Source organism: Neopelma chrysocephalum, unplaced genomic scaffold (assembly GCF_003984885.1).
Source record: "Neopelma chrysocephalum unplaced genomic scaffold, ASM398488v2 Primary Assembly neopelma1_77, whole genome shotgun sequence".
NCBI lineage: Eukaryota > Metazoa > Chordata > Aves > Passeriformes > Pipridae > Neopelma > Neopelma chrysocephalum.
The window spans coordinates 4637027-4663801 of NW_020897738.1; the positions used below are offsets into that span (position 1 = coordinate 4637027).

The 26775-nt window shown below is 40.8% G+C and overlaps 1 protein-coding gene across 5 annotated transcripts in view; it reads left to right on the plus strand.

Annotated features, from left to right (window-relative positions):
- The window catches only part of TMEM132B (transmembrane protein 132B), a 227175-nt gene that overhangs the window by 157222 nt on the left and 43178 nt on the right, over positions 1 to 26775 (plus strand). For all 5 annotated transcript variants that reach the window (XM_027689456.1, XM_027689453.1, XM_027689452.1 and 2 more), the window contains one exon: positions 266 to 452. In XM_027689456.1, coding sequence (XP_027545257.1) covers positions 266 to 452 — 187 coding nt within the window. The remainder of the gene's footprint in view (positions 1 to 265; positions 453 to 26775) is intronic.

Sequence of the window (26775 nt, forward strand, 5' to 3'; positions counted from 1 at the left end):
CAGGGTTTGTGGCTTATTCTGTAAGTTCACTGCGATTATAAAGAATGAATGCCTGAATTTAATGGGAAAAATGCCTCCATTTCAGGAAACTAAAAGATACAGTGTCGCCCTACCTAGAAAGTGTAGCAGTTGCCCAGTGTGTAGTTTTATTTAGGTTTCTCTCAGTGTCTTCAAATCCGTATGTTGCATTTAATGGTAAACTGTCTGGTGAGTAAAAGATAAAGGTGAATCTTTTTGTGGGGAATTATTTTTTTTTTTTTCCCAGAGCAAACATGTCCTCCTATGAGATCCTGCAGATGGACTTTGAGGTTGACAACACCAGCAGCCTGGCAGGGGCCCAGCAGATCACCTGGCAGGTGGAATACCCCCGGGATGACTCCGTGAGCGAGCTGATGGTCTCCGAGATCTTCGTCAGCCGAACAATGTTTGTGGGAATTGTTCCTCTTGCCATGGTAAGAACCTGCTGCTCCTCCTTTTTTTTTTTGCTCAGCGTTGATCCTCGTTAGTATTCCAGGGAATGTGAGCCTTTTTATTATGAGCTACTTCCTATGCACCTGCTGCAAGTGATTTAAATGCAAAAAATGCATTTCAATAATATTTTATTTACCTGATATGCCAGAATGGCTCCTTGGAAACCATTTGGGTCTTTTGTGAAAATCCTTTACTGTTTGTGGATTATTGGCCTGGTACATGGTAATGGCTCCTCTGGAGCCGTTGTCTTCTGGTGTATTAATGCGACTGCCATGCCTGTGCTCTGAGGGTAAATGTTGTAATTAGTTGGGACATTTTCAATGAAATAAATTAGCATGCATGTGTGGGAAACTTCATTGCTAAACCAAACAACTGGACTGTTTTCTGCTGTGCTTTTCCCCAAAAGAGCCAAATAGTCTAGTGAACTGCAAAGTGTCAATTTAATAAAAGGTCTGGTTTGAGTTACATAGAAAGGATCAAATGCTTTCTGGAGGTGTAGCTGTTGAACATGTTTTCCAGGCAGGTTTAAGGTGTGCGTGTGCAGAAAGCTTGAGGCTGATGATTTATTTAAAAAATGCAAATATATCCTGATAAAATCAAAGGCACCTTTTCTAGCAGGGACCTTTGACCTATGTTTGGGCCTGGTGGACTTTTTAGTACTAGAGCTTTGCACATGAACAGGGATGTCAGTGGGGATATTTGGGTGTAAAACTAGAGAAACAGCCAGAGAGTCAGGATGTTACACCAGTTACCTCAAAAACACTCTGGTATTTTTTTTTTGCTTACTTTCTCATGAACATTTACCTTTCCTTTCTGAGTTGGTCTGTGCTAATTTTCTTTCTATTACACCATACAACCAACAAATATTGGCATTTTCCTCTGCATGACCACTGGCATGACCAGAAGAAAGGTAAGATGCTTGTAAAGAAAACAAGACTCCAAATGATTTTAATTTTCAGTTCCTGCTGCCAAAGGCTGCACTTTCTGGCAGCATGTTGATAGAGGAGAAATTACGTGCAGAAAAGTCAATAGAAAATTTTCTTCTACTCCCCCTCTTTTTGAAGCATGTAGGAGATGAAACAAAACTCCAGTTGTGTGGATAGAATATTATCAAGTAGTAATAGTGAATCAGATGTAATAATGAGGGAATGTGGTGCAGGAACATCTTGCACTTAGCACCGTGGTTTCAGGTGGATAGCAAGGAGTTTGTGCCATGCAGAGCACCATGGATATAAAAGAAAAGCAAATGCATCCCAGAAGCTCACTGTGAATGTTGGATCAGAGCTTTGCTGCTCTCTCTGCCAGGGATTTGCCAGGGTTTTACTTCATCTCTTTGCAGTTATGGCAGCTGTTGGCCACTTCAGCTGTCTCTGATTGTTCTTGGACAAAATCTGGGGCTGAACCTGAATTCAGAGTGGAGTTGATCTAATCTCTGTTACTTTGACATTGTAAACTAACTGTGGAGTAAAGGAAAAAGTGAGGATTTTTTAGTGAATTTATGACCTTAATCCTTAAATGGGTCTCTCATGTAGGCTGTCACTTTGTGGTTGCACGTGAGCATCCCTGACTGACTTGGCCCAGGACTCATTGGAGAATTGATCACAGCAATGGCAGGGACTTTTATTGGCATTTCTTTCCCTGTGTTTGCCAGTTTGCAGCTCTGCTTCATTTAGAAGTCATCAACTGTTGTTCTGTTGCCAGAACTGCAGGTTCCAGCCCTACATTGCCCTATCAGGAGCAAAAAACAATCACTCTGCACATCATCCTTTGTTGTTCAGAGAAGAACATTCCTGAGCGTTCCAGACTGAACTAAAAGTATTTTAATGTTCATTCCTCTTGAATATTTGCCTGGCTCATTGGTAAGGCAGCTCCCTCTGAGTGCACTTGTGCTGTGAAGCAAAGTTTGGTCATCTCCTGGACCTTGACCCCTCAAAATAGCACCACAGAAGGGTTCAGGAATGAGTATTTCCATGCCTTTACCATTGCACTGAACATAAATTACTCGTTATTCCTTGTCAGTGTATCCACTCTTTCATTGTAAACACTGAATATTTATGGATGAAAACATAGAGTTCCTTTGAGAGTTTAGGGTTCGAGCAAAACCTTTAGTGCCTGCTTTGCAGGAGTGAATGTTTTGATGGGATTACCAAACCCTTGTGATATCTCAGTGGTAATGGCACCAGCACTTACATGAAGAAGTGCAGCACAGTGTCACGAGGAAGAAAAAATTCCAGTAGGAAGACAGATGTGGATTCAGTAAGAACTTAGTGGAAAAATTAGCTGTGAAACCCTGCTAAAGAAAACCAAACTTTAATTTTGTCTTTCTGTAGACAACTTTGTTTTTTTTTAATGAGAAGACATCCTATTCCATGTACTTTGGAATATCACTGGTTTGTTGCTGCAGTTGATCGTGACTTTATGTTTGTTTTTCATGCTACTTCCTTAAACAAAGAGGAGAAAATTGGAAGAGCGCTCAGAGAATTTATCCTGTCATTGCATTGTGGTGACTCTGGAGATAGTGATGGGAATATTTTTCTCATTCTATCTTGCTTTTTTTTAGTAGATAAAAATATTGGAGACTGCATAGTAACCTTTGAATAATAGCCTGATGAAAAGGGCTGATTTTTTACCTTGCTGAGTTCACAGAAGCTTTTAACATCAAAACAAGTGTTGTTAACATGTACATTTGGTACCAAGCTTGAAAAGCATTCTTTTACTTTTTTTGCTTTTTGTTTTCTGTAAGTGAAGATTAAACCGATTTTTGCACATTACGTGGAAAAAAAATTGCTCTTTATTAGCCAACAGTCTTGCTTTAGTGAATTGATATTGCATATTAGTTATATCAGTTTGGCAGTGCATTAACAAGCAGAGTTTTGAGATTGAAGGAAAGGGAAGAAGGACAGAAGGAAACAGGACCAGGGAGAGTCTATAGCTGAAATCCTGGCCAGGGTAGGATTTCAGTGCTCCATGCCTGCTCTTAGCCTGCTCCTGAGGTGGGGTTATCCCATATAACTCGGTCAAAGAACATGATGGTAAACTGCAGTGCCTGTGAGCTGTGACTAAAAAGGAACAGAGATTTTTAAATCTTGATAGGGACACTAGGAAGAATCTGGAATCTTGTTAGAATGTGAGAAAAGTGGAAGTACTCAGTGTAGCAAACCCAAATGTTCTTGATAATTGTAGAATGTTGTGGGTTTCTTGAAGCATTTTATACGTTTTTTGGAGAAGGACTAGAATAAAATCTTGGAATATTGGGAATTCCTCCCAAACTGTCCATTTTAATTTGAATGATCCTCTATATAATAAATCTCATTGGCCAAATGTAATAAATCTTTACAGCCAAATTCAGTGCATTCAGAATATGTAAATAAATAAAACATTTGCACTGATGAGAGAAAATAAAACAACATTTCATATTGAAAGGGAACCTGCTTTCTGCATCATCTCACAGTTCTCCCCAGATCCTTGAGCTCCCTCTAATTGAAACATCCAGTTTCAGCAACTGCACAGGGCCAGGCAGTTGGGATTTCCTAGGAAACTACACCCAGATGGAAACAGCACACTCCAGTAATTGAGGATTTGCTTTCTGAAAGTCTTATCTCTGCTCCTGGATGAGCAATACAGACTCTGCAAGTGGGGAGGTGCACAGAGAGGATGCCGTGGGAATGCAGACCATCCCTGGGAGACCTGGCAAAGGAAAAATATCAAGATAGAATCACAGTTGCATTCAGCCTGAACCTCTCGGGAGCTGGTTTGGATGCCAGCTGTGCTGCCCCTACTGCTGCAGGAAGGGCAGGCTGACTGTGTGGAGTTGTGCTTATGGCCCTGCTTCTAAATCAGATGCCAGCTGAGACACTTCAGTCCTATAGCACTTATTCTAGGGGAAGATAGTGGGGAATGCTCCTGTTAAGCTGTGCTGTCATTTCCCTCATTCCCAGCTGCTGAGAGGAGCGTGGAGAAGGAAGTGACCCTGCCTGCCCACAGCCAAAGCCATGTGGGACAACACGTTGGTTTTGCTTGGTGAATGTTTTGAGAGGGGAAAGGACATAAGAGGGGAGAGTTTAGCTTTCAGCCCGTGCTCCCTACAAAAAGCCCCAGTTTCTGTTCAGTCCAAGTGTGGCCTTGCTGCCTCCTCGCAGGTGACCAGAGCACCAGCCCAAAATCAATTCCGAGTGGGAAGCGCTTCTTGTCTCACTGGCACCGTTTCCAGCCTTTCCAGCCTCAGGTGTGATCTGATCCCAGATGGTGTTGCTGTGTGCGTTTTACACCATTTTGGAAACAGATTGTTTGTTTTGTCTGGTGTTCAGTGTGGCTTATGCTGAGATGATCAGACCAGATTCTGTGCCTTATGTACCAGTCCTACCTGGCCCTTGTTTTATAGCTATTCTCCCAGAATAGCCTGGAAGGGTTTTTTTTTCTGTAGATAAGCCTAGACTGGGAGATTCACCCCTTTTGAGCATGAAAGATGGATATATGCATAATTGTCCTCTGCTACAGCTGTACAGGTATAAACATATATATATATGTATGTATATATGTATTGAGACAAGGTGTCATAAGATACCCACTTATAAGTACCTAGGGGAATGTATGATTCTTTATTTTCAGACTGCTTTAGAAGTGGTCAGTGAAATTTTAAGTTCTTTGGACAACAGGCTGAGAAAACAAAGCTCAAAACGTAAAAACCTCTGAAATCCTTCGGAGCGCTGCTGTTTTAATCGCAAAAGTTGTGCATCTTGGGGCTGTGTTAGGAGGGACAGTGGTTTTGAAAATATATGGAAACCATCTATGTGTGCGTATTCCTCTGTAAGTACAGCTTTGCAAGTCATTCTAAATTCATTTTCTGTGAACTGTGACACATAGAATCTGCGAAGATGCGTCGTCCTGTAATTGCTAGAGCATTTTCTGGTAGCTAAAAGGGATTGGATGGGCCTGCTTACATAGGTGAAATAAATAAATGCTAATTGCTAAAACTCTGTGCAAATTAACAAATGAGTTTTTCCTTAAGTACTCTATTATTATTTAGTATTTATGTAATCTTTTATATTTTCAGAACTCTTTACGGAAATTAATTAATCAGACCTGAATAAACCAAGCTTGATGAGAATGGAAAATTAAATGGAAATTAAGTCAATCTTAGCTGGTTTTACCTGTTTCTGAATGATTTGTAAGTCACTTTTCATACTCCTAAAGGTACATTTTAAAACACTTAAAAAATCGTGCAGTGCTATTGCTTATTATCCCTAAAAACTATTTTGGTTAGAAAAGAGGTAGGATTTATAGCACCAAGAACTAATGACAGCAGGGATGAGTGGCTTTGAAGAATGCAAATGCTGTTTTATCACCTGAGCTGTGCATAGCTGTTTAAGCCGATTTAATTCAGGTAAAAACGCATGGATGTGAGGATTACTCCCTTAGTTTGAAGCCTATTTAGAAGTTGGAATATTTGACTCCTGGAGGTTTCTTTGGAGGAGGCTGGAAGGAATACTTAGTTACATCCGAGTTTTTGTCATATCCTTTAGAGATAAAGAATTGTTGAGAAATTTCAGCTGTCGAAAACGAATGAGTCTGATCAGCCATTGAGCAGTTTGGAGATCCACGCAGGGTTCTGCCCTGAGCATTTACTGCACCTTCCTCCTGTGAGGCACAAACGTATCCCTGAGCACCTTTGGGGATCCTGACCTGTTCAGTTTAACATTCCACGATGCACTGTCAGGAGGAGGTGGCAGCTGCTTTGCTCCTGGGAGGCTTATCTTGTTTTCTTGTTGGCGATAAGTGTCTCTGATAATTGATTGTTCCAACAGCTGGAGCACAGACCAACACGTGGAACTAATGTCCCCCAAAGTAGAAAGGTGATCCATTTCCATCACATGGAGTAGAATAACAGATCAAGGTGAGGAAAGCACACCTGAAGCTCTTTTTGGTTCCATTTTTTGTTGTGCTACTGAATATCAGGAAAAGAATCTGCCTTCTGCTGTTACAATTACTAAATATAAACACTGCAGGTGATTATTTTAAAATAAGGTTTATGACATTGGAATAGGATGCGAGTTGTGAATCTGGTTGTAGTCTGATGCATCAGAAGGGGTGTTTTAGGCATCCAGCAGGTCCATCAGAACATTGTAAAGTTGGATCTAAACTAAACAATTTGATTTGTCTTAATAATAATTAATAATATATAATAATTAACATATTATATATTATCTATAATATAATTATAGATAACTATATATTACATATATAACTATATATTGTCAAATATTAACAATATATAATAATTAATATAATAATCTTGAAAAGTAGAAGTGTATGTCCTGTAAATTGCAAAAACTGATACCAGAGATAAAGCTGTTCTATCCAGTGGTGATACAATTCTCAGTTATCTGTCTTGATCTAAGCAGACATAATCTGCAATTTCCATAGTTATGGAAAGTTTCTGGTAGCAAAGGCAGTGGAGTCTGACACTCCTGGGGTGCAAGAAACAAACACTTCACCAGCTTTGAGCCTGTCATCCAGGTTTCTGTCACAAATAAATGTGATTTGATTAATCTGTTATCTAACTAACAGTTGGGGAAACATAAAAAGATAAAAAAAGAAAAAGGAAAAATCCAGGTCTTTTAGAGAGTTTCTAGGCAACCAGGAACTTAGTCAAAGTAAAGAACAAGACATTGAAGAGATGGATTTTAACTGGTTTTTATAAGAAGGCTCCAGCTGAGGCTGACGGCTCGTGGAACAATAGGTTTAATAATAGACGAATATCTGGCATTCTCTTCTTATCTAGGAAAATGATGGCTTGGTCTGTGACTGGCAGCACTGGTCTTTTAGATATACGTGCTGCAAATCCTTTCTTGTGTAGCAATGGAATTGTAATTCCCAGACTGTCATTATTCTAAAGTGTTTTTCAAATGCAACAATCAATATTTCACCAGGGCTCCAGGCCCCTCAGCCTGAAACATTTCTGTGTAGCCTACAAGTATTTAATCTATGTCTTCAGAAATCTTGTTTCTTCCCCCCCAAAAAACGTAAGCTATTGGTTGACTAATGGTTTACTAATGTTGTGAATCACTTACACAGATGGCTGTATATACTCTGATGAGGTTTCTTTTAAATGGGAGGCTGAATAATCTCTGGTTGCTGCTGGCAAATGTACAGACAAGAACACATGGACAAATTGTCCTTAAAGGTGCCCATTTCTATAACTCAGGCTGAAAGGGGATTTCTGAGTGCAACACTTTCCAGATTTGTTTTAGAAAAAGCAGGAACACAAGGTGAGGGTTTTTATTGTTTTCTTTCCTTTTTTCTTTAGTGTACTGCTAGCTTTGGCTGCTGAGTATCCAGTGGATAGGAGGGTAAATCCAGTCCAGGATTAATGTCACCAAATTCCCATTTGCAGAGGAGATGGCACGGTGTCTTATTCATGGAGAATCCATGGCGTGTTCCGATAGATCATTCCCAGTGTGGGCTGCATGCTTCCTAGCCTAAAAGTTAAACTAAAAACATCAAATAGACTTGTGGGAAGATTTTCCAAAAACGATTGACTACACAGAAAACCCTCTCTAAAATATTTGGTTTGGTCTTCTCTGAGCAGCAGAGGCAGGGCTGGGGTGCCTGGACTGTGCTGGGGATGTTGTCACGTGCCATGGCACCATCTCCAGACAGACCCAGGTGCAGCCCTGTCCAACCATGGGCTGCAGAGCTTCTCTGGGCTCAGCGATGCCTCTGTGACCTTCTGGTCAAAGAGTCATTCTGAAGTTTAGAAATCCTGTTTCCTGGGACTGCTTCTCTTGGTTTGTACCTCCTGTCCGTGGGTCTGCTGAGATTCCATCCTGTCCCATTATTCGGGTTTTGCCGTGGCTTCGTTCGCCGTGATCCTTGTGCCCTTCTTTGGGGAAAAGATTTCTTCTGTGCGTTCATTTTAATTCAGCACAAGTTAAAAGGTGTCTGAAGTACTGGGAATTTGAGTGCCCATGTTCCTATATAGAACATCAACTATCAAAAAGGGAGTGTTTAAAAGTAGAAAAAACCCCAAACCTTTAAAGAGTTTATTTTTTTCTACAGAAATTGTGTTTTGCTAATGGAGATACAGCTTATATTCAGACAGCAATTAAAGGAGCACATTCACTCCAAGGAGGAAGCTGACCCAGACTTAGAAAGCAGCTTATCTTCCCCTTAAAGGAAAATAGAAAATATCAAGCTTTAGCAGCCTTTTTTCTTTGCTTTCTATGGAGTCAGTTAAAAAAAACAAACAGAAACACCTAATCCTGAAGTGTCAAGAATGTCAAGAATAGGATCAGTCATTTCTAGCAAACCCAGATGATTTACATATTGTTTAGAAGTTGGTTAAATGCATTTATATGCAAAATTGTCCTCTACATGTTTATCCATTGCACTTAATGCATATTTCTTACTTGAAATCACTTTGACCTTTGGCCTTCCGGTTCCCTTTAAGTCACACAGTGCCTCTCTGTTCTACTTTTCATGCAAAGGGACCTGCCCAGAACATGATTTTGCCATTTCACAGAAAAAATATTTAAATATAAATTCAATATGGTGTAGATCTTAATCCCAGAAATAGCAGGGATTATCAACATTGTTTTTAAATAAAACTGGAATCTATGGCTCCCCAGTCACAGATTTCAGTGTGAATTTTAACATTGATTAATGGCAGCAGGATGGAAGCCTTGAGCTTTCCTAAAACCCCACACTGGAAGGATTGATTTTAAACTAAGAGCAAATTAACTACTGTGGAGAGAGTACAGAATAAGAAAAAAGAGATTCTTCTGTTGTATTACTCTATTTCCCATGCCCATACTGAATGTTTTATGTCTTTGTAGCAGAGATATTATCTTGTGCAATTATTACCATCTTCAAATTAATTGTCATAGACAATTAAATGGTTTTGTTTTGTAAGGCTGTTCTGACAACCACAGGGTGAATTTTATGGAGAAAGATGAAATTTTAAGGCATTTCTTGAAACACATCAGCCAAAACACAAAGCACTGAAGATTTTATTAGGTTTGATCCAGGGGAAGATTCCTGACTCTAAAACATGCTGGAAGAGAAATGTGTGGAGAGCTCATGTCACGAGGAATGGCCACATGGGCTTTGTCTGACTGAGCAAAGCCCAGGGATTTCAACACACTGGGAACAGACATTCTGAAAAGGGACTTTGGAGTGATCAAAACAGTTTAAAAGCAGAAAAACATGTTTCCTTGTAGAATTGAGGTGTTTGATTAAACTTGATTAAATGATAGAATCCTGGAATGGTTTGGGTTGGAAGGGACCTTAAAGATCATCTCGTCCCATCCCCCTGTCATGGGCAGGGACACCTCCCACTATCCCAGGTTGCTCCAAGGCCCATCCAACCTGGTCTTGGACACTTCCAGGGATCCAGGGGCAGCCACAGCTTCTCTGGGCAACCTGTGCCAGGGCCTCCCCACCCTCACAGGGAAGAATTTCTTCCTAATTTCTAATCCTGCCCTCTGAAGCCATTGCCCCTTGTCCTGTCACTCCAGGCCCTTGTCCAAAGTCCCTCTCCAGCTCTCTTGGACCCCCTTTAGGCACTGGAAGGGGCTTTAAGGTCTCCCCAGAGGCTTCTCTTCTCCGGGTGAACACCTCCAGCTCTTCCAGCCTGGCTCCAGAGCAAAGGGGCTCCAGCCCTTGGAGCATCTTCGTGGCCTCCTCTGGACTCGTTCCAGCAGGTCCATGTTGGGGTCCCCAGAGCTGGATGTAGTTCCAGGTGGGATCTCACAAAAGCAAATCAGAGAGGCAGAATTCCCTCCCATGACCTGTTGCCCATGCTGCTTTTCATGCACCCAGGATATAAACAACAATGTACAAATATTTAATTTGAGGGGAAAAAAAGTGCCTTTTTTTTTTTAAGTGAAAATGTCCCATTCTGAATATGGCAGAGTAGGATCATTTTGATAATGTCAGCATTATTTCTCAGTGTTGTTCCAAAAATGAAATTCCAAACAATTTCATGAAGTGTTTCATTTTTAACTGGACTGTGTTTTCCAAAGGGTATCACATTTTTTCTCTTTCAGTCTAATTCTGGGCATGTGAAGTAGGTTCTGGAATGGCTCAATGTGAACCATTATCCCTTTTTTCCTCTGCTCAGTTAAACATCCTCTACCATTTAATTTTGAGAGTGAAAAAGAAAGAACGAAACTAAAGGAAAATTTGCTATTGGTGGGACAAAAATAATGGCATTTTGAATGTTTCCATGAAAGCAATGTGACATGACAAATTTTAAGAAGCTCTGTGAATACTATTAATATTTATGATGCACTCAAGAAAACAGCTATTGTGTGCCACATCCATCAAAGATAAGAATTGTATTCAACTGTGTTGGATGATAAACATTGAATGACAATAGCTGGAGATTATATGAGGGTTTTCATACTCCTGCTTTATGCCTGCTTGAGTAAAGTACCGTGTTATTCCACTGTGAACCAGTAATTTTCTTTCATGAAATTAGATACACTTGCTGATACTCGTTACAACCATAGTCCAAAATATTAATGAATATGCAGGAGTGCTGGTGCCAAGTGCTTCAGAGATCCTGTTGCAAGCCACTCAGGATCAAGTCCTAAAGGCAGCATTTTTCACTAATCCTCCTCTTGGATGTCACTCCAAAACTTACCAAATTGCAATGATTTGACCACATATTGCTGGTTGGTTGCAGTTTGGATGAATGCAAGAGATTACCCCGTGGAATGAAGGCCCTTCCAGCATAGCAGGCTGGCTTTTTATATCCCGTATTTCTCCTTGAGAAAATTCCCCAGCACCGGGAAGGGGGCAGGATTTCCTGTGTTGTGGGAATGCCTGCACTGATCCCACACCAGCATCTGCCTTTAGATAACGTGCCCCAGAGTGCCCCAAGTGTGGCATTGCTTTTCTTCTTTGTCATCACTGTAAAATGCAGTTTTGGAACTAATTTATGATCGCTCAGGCAAGCAACTGCTGGGGAGAGATAAAGGGGACTTCTCTGCCCCCTCTTGCTCTCCAGCAGTGCACGTCCCCTCCCTGTGCCGTGTGGCCATTCCTGGCAGGCTCCATGGCCCCCTCCTCCTGCTCCATGCTGTGGCTGCTCCGTGATTAATCCCACTGACATGAGGCTGTGTGCATGTACCACTTCCATGTGCTTCCTGCCCTGCCTTCTTATTAAAAGTGCAATGCTCTGGAGATAGTTCTCTCTGAAGATCAGACTGATGATGCCTGAATTCTGCACCTCACAGCCCCATTTTTGGAAAGAGACTGTAATTCAGAATTGATTGATGAATTCCTGGAGCATCTCTGGTCAGGTGTTTCTAAATAAGGTTGTTTTTGGAAGAGGTAACATGCTGACCATATATCAAGGGTAGGAGGACATCCAGGTATTGCTGCAGCCAGAGTGAGCTCAGGTCTCTTTGATCCATGTGGAGGGTTACTATTCTTAGAAAGGATGCACAGGCACTAAATTCTTGTTAGAAGCAAGTGGTTCCAGTAATAAATGTGCAGAGGAAAATGCTTAGAGGTGCTCTTCCCCTGAGCTGTGTGGATGGGCAGCCACTGGAGGGCTGTTGGGACACCTCTGCTCCGTTAGGTTTGCTGCTTCCGATGGAAAATGTCCCGATGGGAGTTCAGTGCAAGCTGATGGAGGGATCCCTTGACAGACAATCAAGAGTGGTGGGACCTCCTGCAGGCCAGGAATGAAGGCACAGGGAACCTCCTGACAGAGTGGTTGCCAGAGGGATAAGCTGAGCCTACCTGAAGTGATTTTGTGAGCAGTACAGACTGTTAGCAGGACCCAGACCAAGGAAAGAGTGTGCTGGAGGGAGCCACAAAGCTTTCACTTTGTCTACCTAAAACGAGACTCTTCTTGTTCCTTAACAATTACCCAATAATTTGGCTCATCTGTAATTTTTTCCAGCGTGCTCGTTCTGGTTTTATTGCCAATTAACTTAGCATTCTAGTCTTGGTCTACAGCTGATTGGCCAGTAATTTGAACCAAAGCCCTCATCAAAAGGGCATCATTTGTAAAACCGAGAAGAAATCTCTGAGATACTGAAATTACTGTTAATTAAATCAGCACATGAATATAATGGGCACACATGAACAAAATTATGTTTGTTTTTGAGCTGTTCTGCTAGCTGGAGACTAAGTCTTATTAGGAGTATTTAGTAGTCAGCCTGTATTTATAAGATGTACAGCAAGCTGAGTCCTTTCTGCATTAATTACTTTTGTATTGTGTATATATAGACTGTATTTCTTATGTACATGCTGCAGTGAAAGCTTTCCTTTTTAAACAGTCATTTGTGTTTTACACAACTCATGTTTAGAGGTGTCACTGACCTTAATGTAGTTACTTCTGATTTACGTGGCCCCAATATCAGTTAGGCTTAGGAATTATTTTACATGTAATTTCTATTTTTTTAATTAAATTGAAATGGTATCATAAAGATGGAGCAGAGCAGCAATCAGAGAGCTTTAGAGGTAGTAATGTAGCATATAAGCAGCTATTGTGTAGGAAGAAATGTCTTCCAAAGGTGCCTCAGCTTTACTGAAAATGCTAAACTGCAGCTTTATTAATATAATCAAGACACTCTTAACGTGGTGCTTTGGGACAGCCCTGTAATATTCTGTGGTGCTCAATTCTGAAGTTTGAGAACTAGCAGCTTCCCAGGTCTGCCTCCCGTGGAGCTGGAAGGCCAAGCTGCATTTTGTGCTGGTTGGCACTTTTTTGGGATCTCCTTTGAGATCAGTCTGAGGCAGAAGAGAGCACTCCCTCGTGGAGGTGGCAGGGGGAGGCATCAGCACTGGTGAGGGCAGGGAGGAGCAGGCATTGCAAGTTCCTGGTTTTTCAGAGGGAATAAATGCACTCCCTGCTGTGACTGGGGAAGAAATGGGTCCAGTGAATTTCATGGGGTGAAAAGTTGGTGTCGTGCTGAAGCGTGTGAACAAGAGCAGGGAGACACTAATCAAGTTTTTAATAATCTTTGGGACCTTCGAATTCTGGCTTGGTACATTCATTGAAATGGCAATGGCTCTCATCATTCCAGCTTGCTTTCCACAGCTTCTGGGAATACCACTGCCCAAAACCTCAGTGCCATGGGACCAGTGCTGGCTGGTGCTTGGGAGAGAGCCCAAATCTGCTCTTCTCAATCCCCACAGAGAAAGTACCTTGCCCTGACCTATGCACTGATCACAGCCAGTGTTTGCAGCTGCTGCTTGTGCAGTGTCCCCGTAGGGTTGTCATAAAGAGTGGGAGAAAAAAGGCCAGAGAATATAATCCCAAAATCACACTTCATTCATCCCCATTCCTGCACATGTATTTTCTCCTCCCATTGTTTCCTTGTGGTCAGGAGCAAGTGAATTCCTGTGGTGTTGGCTTGGCCCTGTGAAAGAGGAGGAGCCACAAGAATTTAGTTTGATACTAAGAAAATGCAGGGCCATTTGGACACTGCAGCACCCTGGTGTGCCAAGCATGGGTTAACAGCCCTGATGTACTTCATGTTGCTGGAGATTTAAGTAACAAACAGAGCATTTGATCTCTGTCTCTCATTAGTGTGTCATTTCTTCTTTATAGAGTATGGATATCAAAATGTATTTGATCTGCTGCAGAGTTAAAACCCCTCATTGTTCCAGGCTCCATTTTGAAGCTCACCAATGAAGAGCAAATTTCAAAGGGAAAACGGTGCTATTAAATTCTGTGTCAGAATAGGGAGCTGGAATGATTGTTTAGTTTCTTGCCTCTAGATTTGCCAGCTCAAATCTAACTCTGCCGATGGAGATCAGAAGAAATGTTTGCAGTGTAATATTATCTGGTTTCTAGGGACCAGCAATTTACATTAAAAGCAAAACTCCAGCCCTCTGAAGTGTGATAGCCCCATGATGGTGAAGAACTGGGAGTCATTTGTAGAATTTGAGCCTCATGGCTGGATTTCTGGAAGTTACTAAGACACCAGGAGCTCCAGAGAGTGACTTCCTGGGAGTTTTAGATGGACCTGGCTGTTTAACTCTATTAACCAGGATCTCTTACAGAGAAATAAAGGTATTTTCAGTGAGTTTCCAGTGAGTTGTGTGTATCGAAGTCAGTCCAGTTACGCTGACAAGAGGATGGGGCACAGTGGCCCAGAAACATGTGCATAGATCAATAACAGCATTCATAAAGATTCATATGTATCAGTTATTTTCAGTTGTAAATTTGCTATTTAACATTTAGAATTAGTTATTGCTTATAAGTTGCATAAGTTTTCTTAATTATGTAACTTATATAACAAAATGAGCATCAAACTGTTTGGTTTTTTGGTTTTTTTTCGGTAAGAGCACTTTAGCACTGTTGCTAGTTCCATAATGAGCTGCTCAAGAAAAGAGGAACAACAGTCTCAGTGGTCTCCATAGCTAATATGCTATAACATGAATTTCAGTCCACAAGTAAGAATGGTTTGTTTGGTGGAAAAATGCTTGGGCTAGGAATTATTCACAGAAAATAATTCTGATAAATGAGCACATTTTCAGGTTTTCCATGGTCATGATCAATTCACAAAGAGGAAAAGGAATGCAAAATTAATCAAATAAATTATTCATTATATTCACTCAACTATAGCTAAGAGTGAATTGTCTAGACAGTAATTACTAATTTTTAACCTATGCATGTTCACATAACACTATTGTGTGAATAGGTTCAGTATACAGTGGCTTGAGATAATAGTAATGGATGTAAGTCAACTAGCAGGTGATTTTAATTGGGAAATTATATTGGATTTTTCTATTGAACTTCCATAAAACATTACATAAATATTGAATCTTCTCAGTGTTTTTTCTCCAGTTGAAAATATAGGCACACAGAGTTCTGTGCTAATTTGATCAGTGCATAAGCAAATATTTTTTTTTTTTTTAATTCTGCTGTAAAATTCTCCAGAAAACCATTAGATTCAGAATACAGCAGGAATCTACAAGGAGTCTGATGCAGTAACAACATTTTCTATTCCAGTGATGATTTTCCACTAACAAGTTTGAATGGCTCCTTAAGGAGGGTTTGTGTCTGTGAGCTGTTTCAGATTCCTGACAGTGCAGGGAACAAACCTCAGCCCTTCCCCTTTATTTCTGTGGCAAAAAAAATCAAGACTTTGGGGGGATTCCCTTTGTTTCCCGGGTGATGCAAAACTGCAGTGAGTGATCTCAGCTCTGCTCAGCCACCACCTGTCTGGGGGATGTGGTTGCTGGGGTTTGCTGGGTGAAGCTGATGCTTGAAGAAGGATCTCAGAGCAGTCCTAGGAAGGTACCTGGCCACAGGGCAGCTGAGGGTCCTGCAGGTCTGTCAGCACTCAGCATTCACCCAGGTCTGTGCTACCAAAGGACACTTTTGTGGGTTTGACAGTGAAGAAAACAGGTTTTCTTTTTTTTTCTTTTTATTCCAGAAATCTCTAATACAGTCAATTAGAAAAGAGTTAGGTTGAAAATAAAGCAGAAAGATCATAACCTCAAATGGATGTGTTATCAAAACCTGTGCCCTGTGGACTAATTGCAAGTTGGTAGTTTTGTGGTGCTCAGTTGCTCTGAGGTGATCGGAAGCTGTCATTTATAAAGCTCTTCCATCTCACTTTGGGTAACTTGCCTTGGGAGACAAATAGCAGGAAACCCACACAAACAGTTGGAAATTATGGAAAAACTAGGACATTGTAAAAGAATATTTGCATAAAGTGTTGGTTTTGTGTATGTCAGCTACATCCTTTGGGATATGGCTTATAGACAGGTGCATTAAAAACTAACCACGTATAGCTTCCATTAACCCTAATGCAAGCTCTGATTCTGACTTCCTGTGTGCTTAATGTTATCTTAATGCATTTTGATTTGATATTTAATTGCAGTAATTTAATTAATGGTTCTGTAAATAAAAAGGCTAAGTTGTGCCCTCCTACACGCACAGATATGCACAGCAAGCAGCTCTAGTGGCTCCTGTGAGACTTGAATTTATGTGTCTTAGAGCAGAATTTAACCCTAAGGGTGTATGATAAAATGCCCAAATCCCAGAATAACACTGTAATGGTGTTTGCATTGGAAATGTTACAGCATTAGTTCAAGCTTACAGGAGAGGAGAGTGGCATTTAGAAACCTAGCCTACAGATTTCTCCCTAATGCTTGTCAATGGGATAGGTCACAGAATTGCTTCCTTGTATAGCTGGATTACATTTAAAATACTTTACAAAGACTTAGTTATTAATAAAACTGCCACTAATTGGATAACTTGATATTAAAATTGTTACAGAATCCTATTGACCCGATGGGTTATTTGGAAGTGAGGGCTTATTGGTGTTTATGACCCTGCTATTGATGTGCCTATAACTGTCTCAAATATATGCTGCTCATATCTGTTGCACACCTAAAATGTCTATTAAATATTGATTAATCTCCCTTATAAACCATTTATAAATAGAAGCATGTAGTATAAATGTAACCTAAAATCATTAAGGCTACATGGTGTGCAAGGTAATAGCAGCAATGTTGAAAAGTTAGGGAGTGCATGAAGTAAGGGAATTAGATTCATAAACTCTTTTCTCAGTACAGGATAGTGGGGTTCCCATTGAAGTCAGGGATTTCCCATAGCATGTATTGAAGAATTTCCTCTTTTTAAAGTTTTAAACTTTTTTTCTGTTTATAAACAAGAGGTGACATAATGCAACTTCACATCTACCATGTAAGTTAAGTTCTTTTTTCAGAGTAGGCCTGTGCAAACTGCAGCTCCAAACACTTATGCAAAGGAGAAGGAAGATCGCTGTGAAATGCATAGGTGTTCTGCTGATCTTAATGGCTTTCTATTGTATTCTCTATGCCATAAATCACAGACAGCTGCTTCTAAATCAACCCCTAAACTGAACTGAATTCCGAATAAGCAGCGTCCCACTTCAGCACAATTGCCTGCTGTTAAGCTTGTAGGTAAATCATATTTATGTCCCTTCAAATCCATACTTGGTAAAAGTGAGATCTGAGTAAGATCCTTTGCCTGAGTTTGCCTTGCCCTGAGTTTGCATTGCCATGTAACTTAGTATTAGTGCAAATACCCCCGACGTGTACTTGACAAGCAGGTTTTATTTTGGAAATGACACTTGACCCCTAAGGATAGACCAGATTCTGTTGCCATTAACAGGATATTTAGATAGGCAAGAACCAACTCTGGTCCAAAGTCTGATGTACTCTGAAAACCTACAAAGCAGTGTGGGAATGACAAGTGCAAGCTCCCCGGCAGTAAGGACAATCAGCAGGCCTTTCGTATGCAAAGGGAAAAATCAGATAGATGGAAACAACAATAAACCAACAATGGTTCAGAGTGCTTTCTTTCAAGACATCTCTTGCAATTTCCAGCTGCCTCCCTTCTTTGTCACATCTCACTTCTCAGATAAACAACAGGATTAGTCAGACACACACTTTGCAGTTTTCACTCATCACTCAGTGTCTGTACCTGACCCCCGGCTCTTAAAAGCCCAACAATTAAGCGAATTCCAAAGAGGATTACAATTGAGAATCAGAGGGTATAAATGTGATTTAGCACGGAGTGCTGAGCATGACAAATCATTTCTGTGCCTAGACCCTACTTGTTCTGAAATGAGTTTCATTCAGAAGCACGGAATGGATTCAGCTGTGATCCAGTGCCAAGTGTCAGGTGCAGCTGTGCAGTTTCTGCAGATCAGCTCTTGCCAGGCTGGCCAAGGCTGTAGGACCTTTCCTGAAGACAAAGTGCCATCATTTTTATCAGCTTCTTAGTCTTGGGAGGGAATACAGAGACATGCATGTGCAAGCCAAGCTCCCAGGTCATTTCCTTCTCTTTGGAAGCTTGGCTGAAGGCAGTGCATTGTAGAAGGAAAGCACAAGGACATTGCAAAGTGGACTTAGGGTTCTTTCTTTGTGTGGCTGGAGGAGACAGAGAACCTGATGCAAAAAGTTTCCAAAATGTGCGATCAAAGTGTACAATATAAGGGAATAATTTCTTGAATGGTTTCCTGCTGTGAATTACTCTGTGAGAAGTTTGTCTCAGGCTTTTACTCCTACAGAAGCTGTGGAGTGTTTCATTGATAAATGAAGATGTTTCTCACATCCAAAAGGAATATTAATAGCATGCACGTGTGTGTTTGCATGTGTCTGTGTATTGAGTTGCCTTGGAAACAAGGAGGGAAAGCGCCATGAACCAGGACATGCTTTTCATTTAAGGAACACTTGTGCTACTGTAAAAGCACATACAAAAATAATCAAATTCATTCATCCATTCTGTGAGGATCTTGCTACAGAGAGCAGCGTGCAGCCTGAGTGTGTGGATGCTGTGTGAAGATGAGAGAAAGCCACTTGACTTTGGTTCTGAACATATTGTTGATAACAAATGAGTTGACATTGGTGAAGTTGCTAATAGGGTGGCAAAAAAAAATGTGTACAAGTTATAGAAACCCTTGGCAATGCTCCAGGTGTACATTAAAGTCACTAAGATATGAAACAGGCCCAGAGTGTTCACACTGCAAAACAAAGCGGGCAATTTTACCTTATGTATAAGAACAGCTGTTTCAGCATATTGGCCTCAAAGACAGTATGTTGAAACAGCTGTCCAAGTGTTTTGGAGGTTAATCTTCTCAATTAATCACTGTGTATTTTCTTCAAATTGTAATAATGTTTGTACCGTCCCTCGTGGGCACATGAACAAAATATTAAATATAAAGTTTTAGTCATCAGTGAAATGCCTGTCAGAACACCTTGTGTGAAAAGAAACTCTGACTGCAAAGTGACACTGGGTCTTGGAGGGATGAACGTGTTGTCAATACAGATGCTGATCTCAGCAGCCAAATTCTGGTGGGTTTTTAAACATAAATTTCAGAGTAGAATCACTGGCAAGATTGGTCTGTGAGACACAAAACCCCTGGACTTTTGTAGGAAGTTCTGTGAAATAATTGAATAAGGACACTGTTTTTTGGCTGGTGGTTCCAAGTCGTCTGTGAGCTTCCACCCTGAGTAACCTGCCAGCTGCAGTTTCCTGAGCTCCAACCAAAACTCCCGAGGCTGCAGCCTGGAGTGCAAAACAGCTCAACCATTTTGGTCTCTGGTAAATGGCTGAGGGCTGTCAGGGTGCAGCTTCCTGGCAGCCTGAGTGTCTTGCTCTGGTGCCTTTGGACATGGAATGCTCAGGGTGGGGTGCAGAGTGGCCCGTGCTTCCCTTGCAGCAGCTGGAATTTGCACATCAATCCCCTTCCTGTGGTGCTGCAGAGGCGAGGACAAGATGCCACACAATTAATGCACTGTGGTTGTTGTAATACTCAAAAATAATCTTCAGCGAGACTTTGCCCTGGAGAGAGGTGTGTTCTCAGGTGTGTTGTGCTCTGAAAATCACGCACAGATGAAAAAGCTACTTCTCCACCTCAGCTGAATTAACTTTGCAGCGTTTTATGAATGAAATCCCAAAACCTTGCACGTTTTCTGCATATTCACTGCCATCGAGTTGCAGGCAGCCACTGTCAGAAAAATCCTCTGGCAATCCATTTGACTGGAAATAAATAAAAATCTAAACATAATTTCCAACCTTTCTAAATATCACTGCACATGTAAAAATAGCAAAATCTTTATATATCATATCCCAGTCCACCTTTCACGTCAGTGTTTTTTCCAGTCAAATGTAGGGTTTCTGGTTTGGTTTATCCCAAGAGACTATGCAGAATAAGAAGGAAGAGTTATCCCAAAAGTTGGTGAAGTACAGACTACAGCAGCTAGGCACAGCTATGCTTAATGGAGTGTGAAGTCTTTTCCTCTGCACTAATCTTTCCAGATTCCAGGTTTATTCCCCTCTGGACTGAACAGCAGTGCATGCTAGGATGAGGCTTTTTAGATTGAAACTCTGTTTTTGAGATGCTTGTCCAAGAAAGGAGAAAAAACAAACCAAACCACAAATGAGAAGGGAGCTGCTGCAAGCCAGGGCTGCCTCCTGAGATGCTCCTGCTTAACATGTCTGGGGTTGAGTCTGTCTCAGGCTGTTGTTGTTTCTCAGCCTCATCAGTGACACAGCCTGACATGGCCTGGCCAGGAAGCCTCATCTCCTCTCCCACTCCTGTCACAACCTGTCGTTAGGAAGAAGTGAAGTTGCAGTTTCATTCTGGGTTGTTGTCTGTAATAGCCCTTGTCACGGTGCATTGGATACGTGTACCAGAGTTAATTACAACACTAGTGGGAGAAAAATCCCAAACTAAATCAACAACAACTTGCACGATTGCCTTCATTAACAAAGAGGAAGAAAATCAGCATTAAAATGCCAGGTACCTCCGCATTTGACAGAGTAACTGGTGGGCAGGGAGCTGAACATCAGTGTCATTTAACAAAAAAAAAGAAGAAAAATATATAGAAAGGTGTATTTAATGTAGTTACTGTGATCTTGTGGCTTCAGAAGCTGAGCCCCCGTTGACCACTTCGTATGATATTGGCCATGAGAAAAACAAACATCTGTCCTTCAAAACTAACTTGCAGTAACACAAGAGAAAGCTTTTGATCACCTTTTTTTTGCTTTTTGTAAGAGTGGCCTTCTGGCAATAATTTTGGGGCTTTTGGAAAATTATTGCATGATAGCAAAGGAACAAAGATGTACAGAAACACAGTTGTTGTTTCAAGATCCAGTTTATGCATTGTCAGATCATTCCTGTTGCCTAGAAAGAGTTTTAAATGCTGTAGTTTAAATGAGATACTTTGCTCACCGTGTTCTCACTAATTTCTTCATGTGAATTTTCTTAATCCCAGACCCAGGTTCAGTTTTTGTAGGTGAACATGCTCACCTGGGTTTTGCATTTGTACCTTCCTGTTGTGGATGTAAACATAAACATGCTACAGTTGGGACAAGACCATTGATTTTATTCCAAAAGTGTTGTCCATCAAAAGCCTGAGAAGAGCTTGTTGAGGCTGTGCTGGGAGGAGACAATCCAATTCTGGGTCCTCAGCTCACTGCCAGGTCACAGCACATGCAGAGCTGAACTGCCTTTGCTGTGTTGCTGTTCCTGTTCTTACCAAGTAGGTGTGAAGTGTTAGTGGTCTTTGAATAAAAGAAATTGTAATTTGATTTAGGTAAGACACTCCCTTTTTGGAGGAACACTTTGAAAACAAAGTGTAGGAAGTACTGGCCCACATCTGTGCCATTTCAGCACCGAGGAGGTGAGGTGTCACTGGGAGGGGAGAATGTGGCTGAATACTTCCAGGTGTAAGAACAGAAGGAAAAAAGCCAAAATTATAATGGAAGGTGAGGAGCACTTGCTCTTTTCTGTGTGGTAATTGTGCAGGGGTGCTTTCAACTGAAAGCACTTTGGAGCTGGAATTTTGTGTCATGTTTAGGAAGGCCTTCAAGTGCAATGCTTTTCCCGTCTTTGTCAATTCCTTGCTAAAATGATGTGTCAAAATGCCAGAGAACCATATCTTTTCTTCTGTAAAAAGCATCTTCCCTTGTATTCCTCTGTCCATTTAGCAGGAGCAATGACTGTGCACTGAGGGGGCCCCATCAGCTGCAGGGCAGGAAAAGATGTGGCATTAGACCTGGCCTTCCTCCCACCTTCCAGCAGTAAACAGTTTGAAATTGGTACTGCAAAAGAAGAAATAAATGTATTATCGATTGAAAATCTACCCGTTTTTAGAGGAAAAGTAAAGAATGAATGGTTAACACAGCCAGTTTTAAGGCAGATAAATTTCCTTCATGGAGTTCAATAGCAAATATTCATTCCCTTTGAACAGTCCAGTTGTGGTGATCTGATTTCTCTTTGCAACTGAGTCAGGCTGTGTAATTTTGTGCCTCACATTAGGTAAAATGGCAGCAAATGGGAGACGTTTTCCTCCAGTTAGATCTTGTAGATCAGGCCTTCAGCACAAATTGGGTAATTCTCTTTTCTCTCTGTTGCTGTTCCTAGTTTATCTTTCTAGAAAATCAGTATTTTTCCCATTTCTCATAATGTAACAGGTTCTAAAGAAATAGATTGTAAAGTTTGAATTTGAATAATGTATTAATGACTTCTAAAGGCTAATTATGAAGACAATGCTTGGGAAGTAAAGATAGAAGTCTTTTTTTTCACTTTCCTTCTTTCCTTCAGTGTCTTTTGTCGAGATGGAAAACCAAATCAGCCACTACCTCATATAGTTTTCAAACAGTTTAAGCTGAAAAATTTTAAAACTACCTTGGAGACCCTGCCTGGGCTGAGTTTGGTGGAGGGGGGTAAAAATTCTTTATCAAGGAAACATGTTGTGATTTTGATATGTACTTGCACTCATAGAAGTGGAGCACTTTTTCTGTTTGCAGAATACTTCTATCAAAACCCAGTAACACTGTCACTTTACGTTCCTGAGAAACATTAATGTCATCCCCCTTGCCTGCTATTGTCTTGCCCCATTTCCAACCACCCGTGAGATGGCATTGGGAGCCCTCTCCAAGTGGAACATTTTGCAACAGTTTCATGTTAAGAGATATTCTGTGATTTTTCTCTTGAGTGCAGTTGGCTGTTGCTGGGATTACAGTATATGCTAATATGCCATTATCATTTTCCACCTAAGAAGGCTGACAAGTAATACTGTATTTCTTCCTTTCCTTTTATCTGTTCCTGGTTGCTGTGTTTGTAGCCCTCTATATTTCTTTGCAGCCACTGATACTTGTTTTACTGCACAGCTGAATTTCAGTGAACAAGCCCATAAAATCACCATTTGAGAAGCTGCAGGCTCAGCATTTACTTGTTATGCAAAAAGGCCATTTAGTAGGAAAGATTTGGAAATGAGTATTTAAACTGTACAGAACCAACAGCCTGAAGACAGCAAGTTTTGAGTGTAACCACAGAACATGTGGACATGGGGAATATGGATTTGGCTTGTTGATCTGTCACTGGCCTGGTGGGATTTCTGCTGCCTCAGTTATTTTAGCTGTATAATGAAGGTTACTGTCCTGTTGTCTTTGGCAGAGCTGAGAACTGGTTTTGAAGTATTTTGTAAAGGCCAGATGCTATAAGGAGTAATTTAAATAAATCATTCAATATGTAATTTTTAGAACAGATGAAATAGAGGGGAAAAGATGAAAAATTAAATGGTTTGATGCTGATTTCACAGGACTTTTACATTTGTATAACTACATGGTCTTTTTTTTTTTTTCCTTCTCACAGATTCTTAAAACATTCTTTAGTTTGAGAGACTATGTTTCCTAAAAGCTGATGGACTCTGGAAAAATATTGATGTTCTGACAGCAGTGGCTCAGCTTTTGAAACACAGATGATATTGTCCTAGTCTGCAGGAAATAAATACACTGCACAAGAGTTCACTGAGAAATTCAATCACGGAAACAAAAAAGGGATTTCATTCTGAACTTGAATAAAATAGAGGTCGTTCTTTATAACAGTTGAGCAGAAAAAGAAATAATCAGACATAGGGGCATGTCAGAACAAGGCAGCACGTCACACAAGGTGAACTGACTGACAAATTAAAATGAAGAACAGAATTCAAGCCAAGAAGCAGAGGAAGGAAGTAAAAACCTCCAGTAGTTCTTAGATCAGTCAGAAAACTCTCAAAAACTCACTTCAGATAAATCAATGTTCTGATTTGAAAAAAATTCCAGTTTTTAATTTTAGTTTTTTCAAAAGAAAATATTCTCAAAGGTGTCTTCTTTGTACTTTTTGATTTTTGTCAAGAAACTTTTTTTTCTCCTAGTCAAAAAAGTTTTTCCCAGGAAGTTCTACACACAGATAGGAGGCATCTTCTCTAGTGTTTGTTTAAGTAGAAACTAAATGTTGAAGACTTGAAAGACAGCACTTCACTCCAGTGGAGTGGCAGTGCAAGGATGAGAAATGTACAGTTGATGGATGCTCCCAAAATCAGTGAATAAGACACCAGAAATCTCTGAAAGCTCTGAGTGTGCAAGGGTAGTAAAGGCTGATGCCTGGACTGGTTACAGATGTGTTCTTTTTATTTTCCCTGCATCAAATACAGCAGTAGGCAATTTTATAAAGTGGAGTAGATAAAAGGCACAGGTGTCTTTGTCAGTCTGTGTCACTGTGGGGAACATGCAGGGGTGTAAAAATTGTTGGGAGTACTGTTATCTCCTAGGAGTAAAGGAGCCAATAGTAGTGTATAGGTACTAATTGTTTATAATTTTGAAAGCAGGAGGGGATAGAGATTCTGTCCCCCAATTCTAGAAATCAAGTATAAAGAGACATCTGAGCCCTTTAGTAGGCAACAGAGAGAGAGAAATCTTCCAAAGTGTCACTTGCCCTGTCCTAAGACATGAACTGGTAAAGAATGAATCACTCACTGCAGGCACTTTGGGGGGAGAAGAGAGAAGAGCCTGTCTGAGGAGAGCACACGGTTGGAAACACTCTCCTTCCACAGCTGCCTGAAAAGCCAGTCCTGCAGCAATGTGTGTGTGCTTTACATCCCAGAGCAGGCCAATGCAAGCCCGTGAAATTACTTAAATAGGTAAAATAAGTAAGTGCAGCAGTCTGGTCCTGACAGATAAGACAGCCTGTCTTCAAGAAAGAAAAAAAAAATAATTCTTTGGGTAAGGCATGGGTCTTCCCTGTCAGATCCATGTTCTTCAGAAAATTAAATCCTCCTTTTGCAGGACAATGAATGTGAGCATCTCATAGATCTCCATTCCACTTTAAACTCCATAATGCCCTTCTGAGGTTTAGTTAATATGCATCTTGCTCTGTCCAGGACTTACACCAGTGTTTGAACTGTGCTGAGGGAGAAGATATAAAATCTAGTTCTTCTGAACCCCCTGTACAGTGAATGCCAGACAACTGCCCTCTATCAGGGGATCTCAGAGGACTTTGCACCATGTTATGGTCACTTTTCTGTGGATCTTTTTCAGCTCACAAATAGGTTCTCTTAAGCCATAGCCACTGGGAATGGCTTAACAAAGCAAGTCACTGTGTCTGAAGGAGTGAACCCACACTCCCCTCTTGTTGATGCTCCTGCAGCATGTTAGGAAGTGGTGTAGACACACTGTAATTAATTTGTGCATTCTTCTATAGCATTAAACAGCTGTTATTACAGAAGGACATGGATTTCTGCCCAGGTACTGCTCATGGTAGAAGATGAGCACACAGACTGTGGTTTTAAACTCATGTGATGTGCGACCTTATGTTTCAGTGTCTGTAGTTCTGCACTTTTGGAACTGAACCCTCCCTTCCCTCCAGCTCATTCTGAAAAAATTTGTCATGTCTAGTAAAAGAATTAGAGAAATGCCCGAAAGAAACTTTTCAAAGTGGCCATCCCCAGTGTTGTTAAATGTTATTAAACCTGTGGGGCAAAGATACAGAGCCAGAAAATGATGTCTTTGATGACTGTTGGTACTCAAGTGGATCTGATAATTATGTTCCATAAACTAGGCAAAGCATGGCCTCCCTAGATTCCTCTGCGGAAAAAAAAATGCCTTTGAGAGCTGTTTATATTGATTATTTCATGGCCATTTGAAAACAATCATTAGTGCATCAGTTTGAACTGAGGCTCACTGCTCTTGAGCAGATGACTCTACACGCTTTGTGTTCACTTTCATATAGGGGGATATTGTTTGATTTCAGTTGGAGGTGACCCACAATTTTACTAAGTCAGAATGTGATTAGGTTTTTCTGGAATAAAAACGGAAAAAACCAGTATCTTTAAATGAACTGTGGAGTTTTAAATATGTCTTAAAATGGTTATCAGTCATTCACTGTTGAGAAGAACTGGCTCAAGTCTGTCAGATGAATGCTGAAACACTGCACAGATTTCTAAATACAGTGTAAATTCCAGCCTGAATCACTGGCAGAGTTCACCAAACTTTTGGTCCTGTAATTCTTGGTGTACTAAAAGTCCTGAAACACGACTCAGGAGCTCTTGGTGTCTGTTCTCTGTGCAGACAACTAAAATCATATGCATAATAGTCACTCTCCAGCTCCTTCTACCTCAGATATGCACTTCAGAGCAATGGTGTCACAATGTCTAATGCAGCAGGTTTGGTGAATAAACTCTACTGGGATATAATGTGCTGAAGGGAAATAGCAGGAGCCCAGTCTCAGGAAAGGTCTTTTGCTCATGCAGAAGGGACTGGTACTTAGCTGAGACAGTGGAGACTGCCTGGCAGGTTGCAATTACTTCTGCCAAGTGCACCAGGCTGTGTTCTGAACCTTTGCTTAATGGGGGCAGATCTGTTCTGAGTTATCAAAAATAAAATAAAACTGCCTCAGGTCACAGATATGACAGTATCTGTGAGTCTAATCAGGTTTCACCTTCAGCAGCAGGTTTTGCTTATTCATCCTACATAAACCTCAAAATGAGCTGAATTTCCTTCATAAAAAAACCACA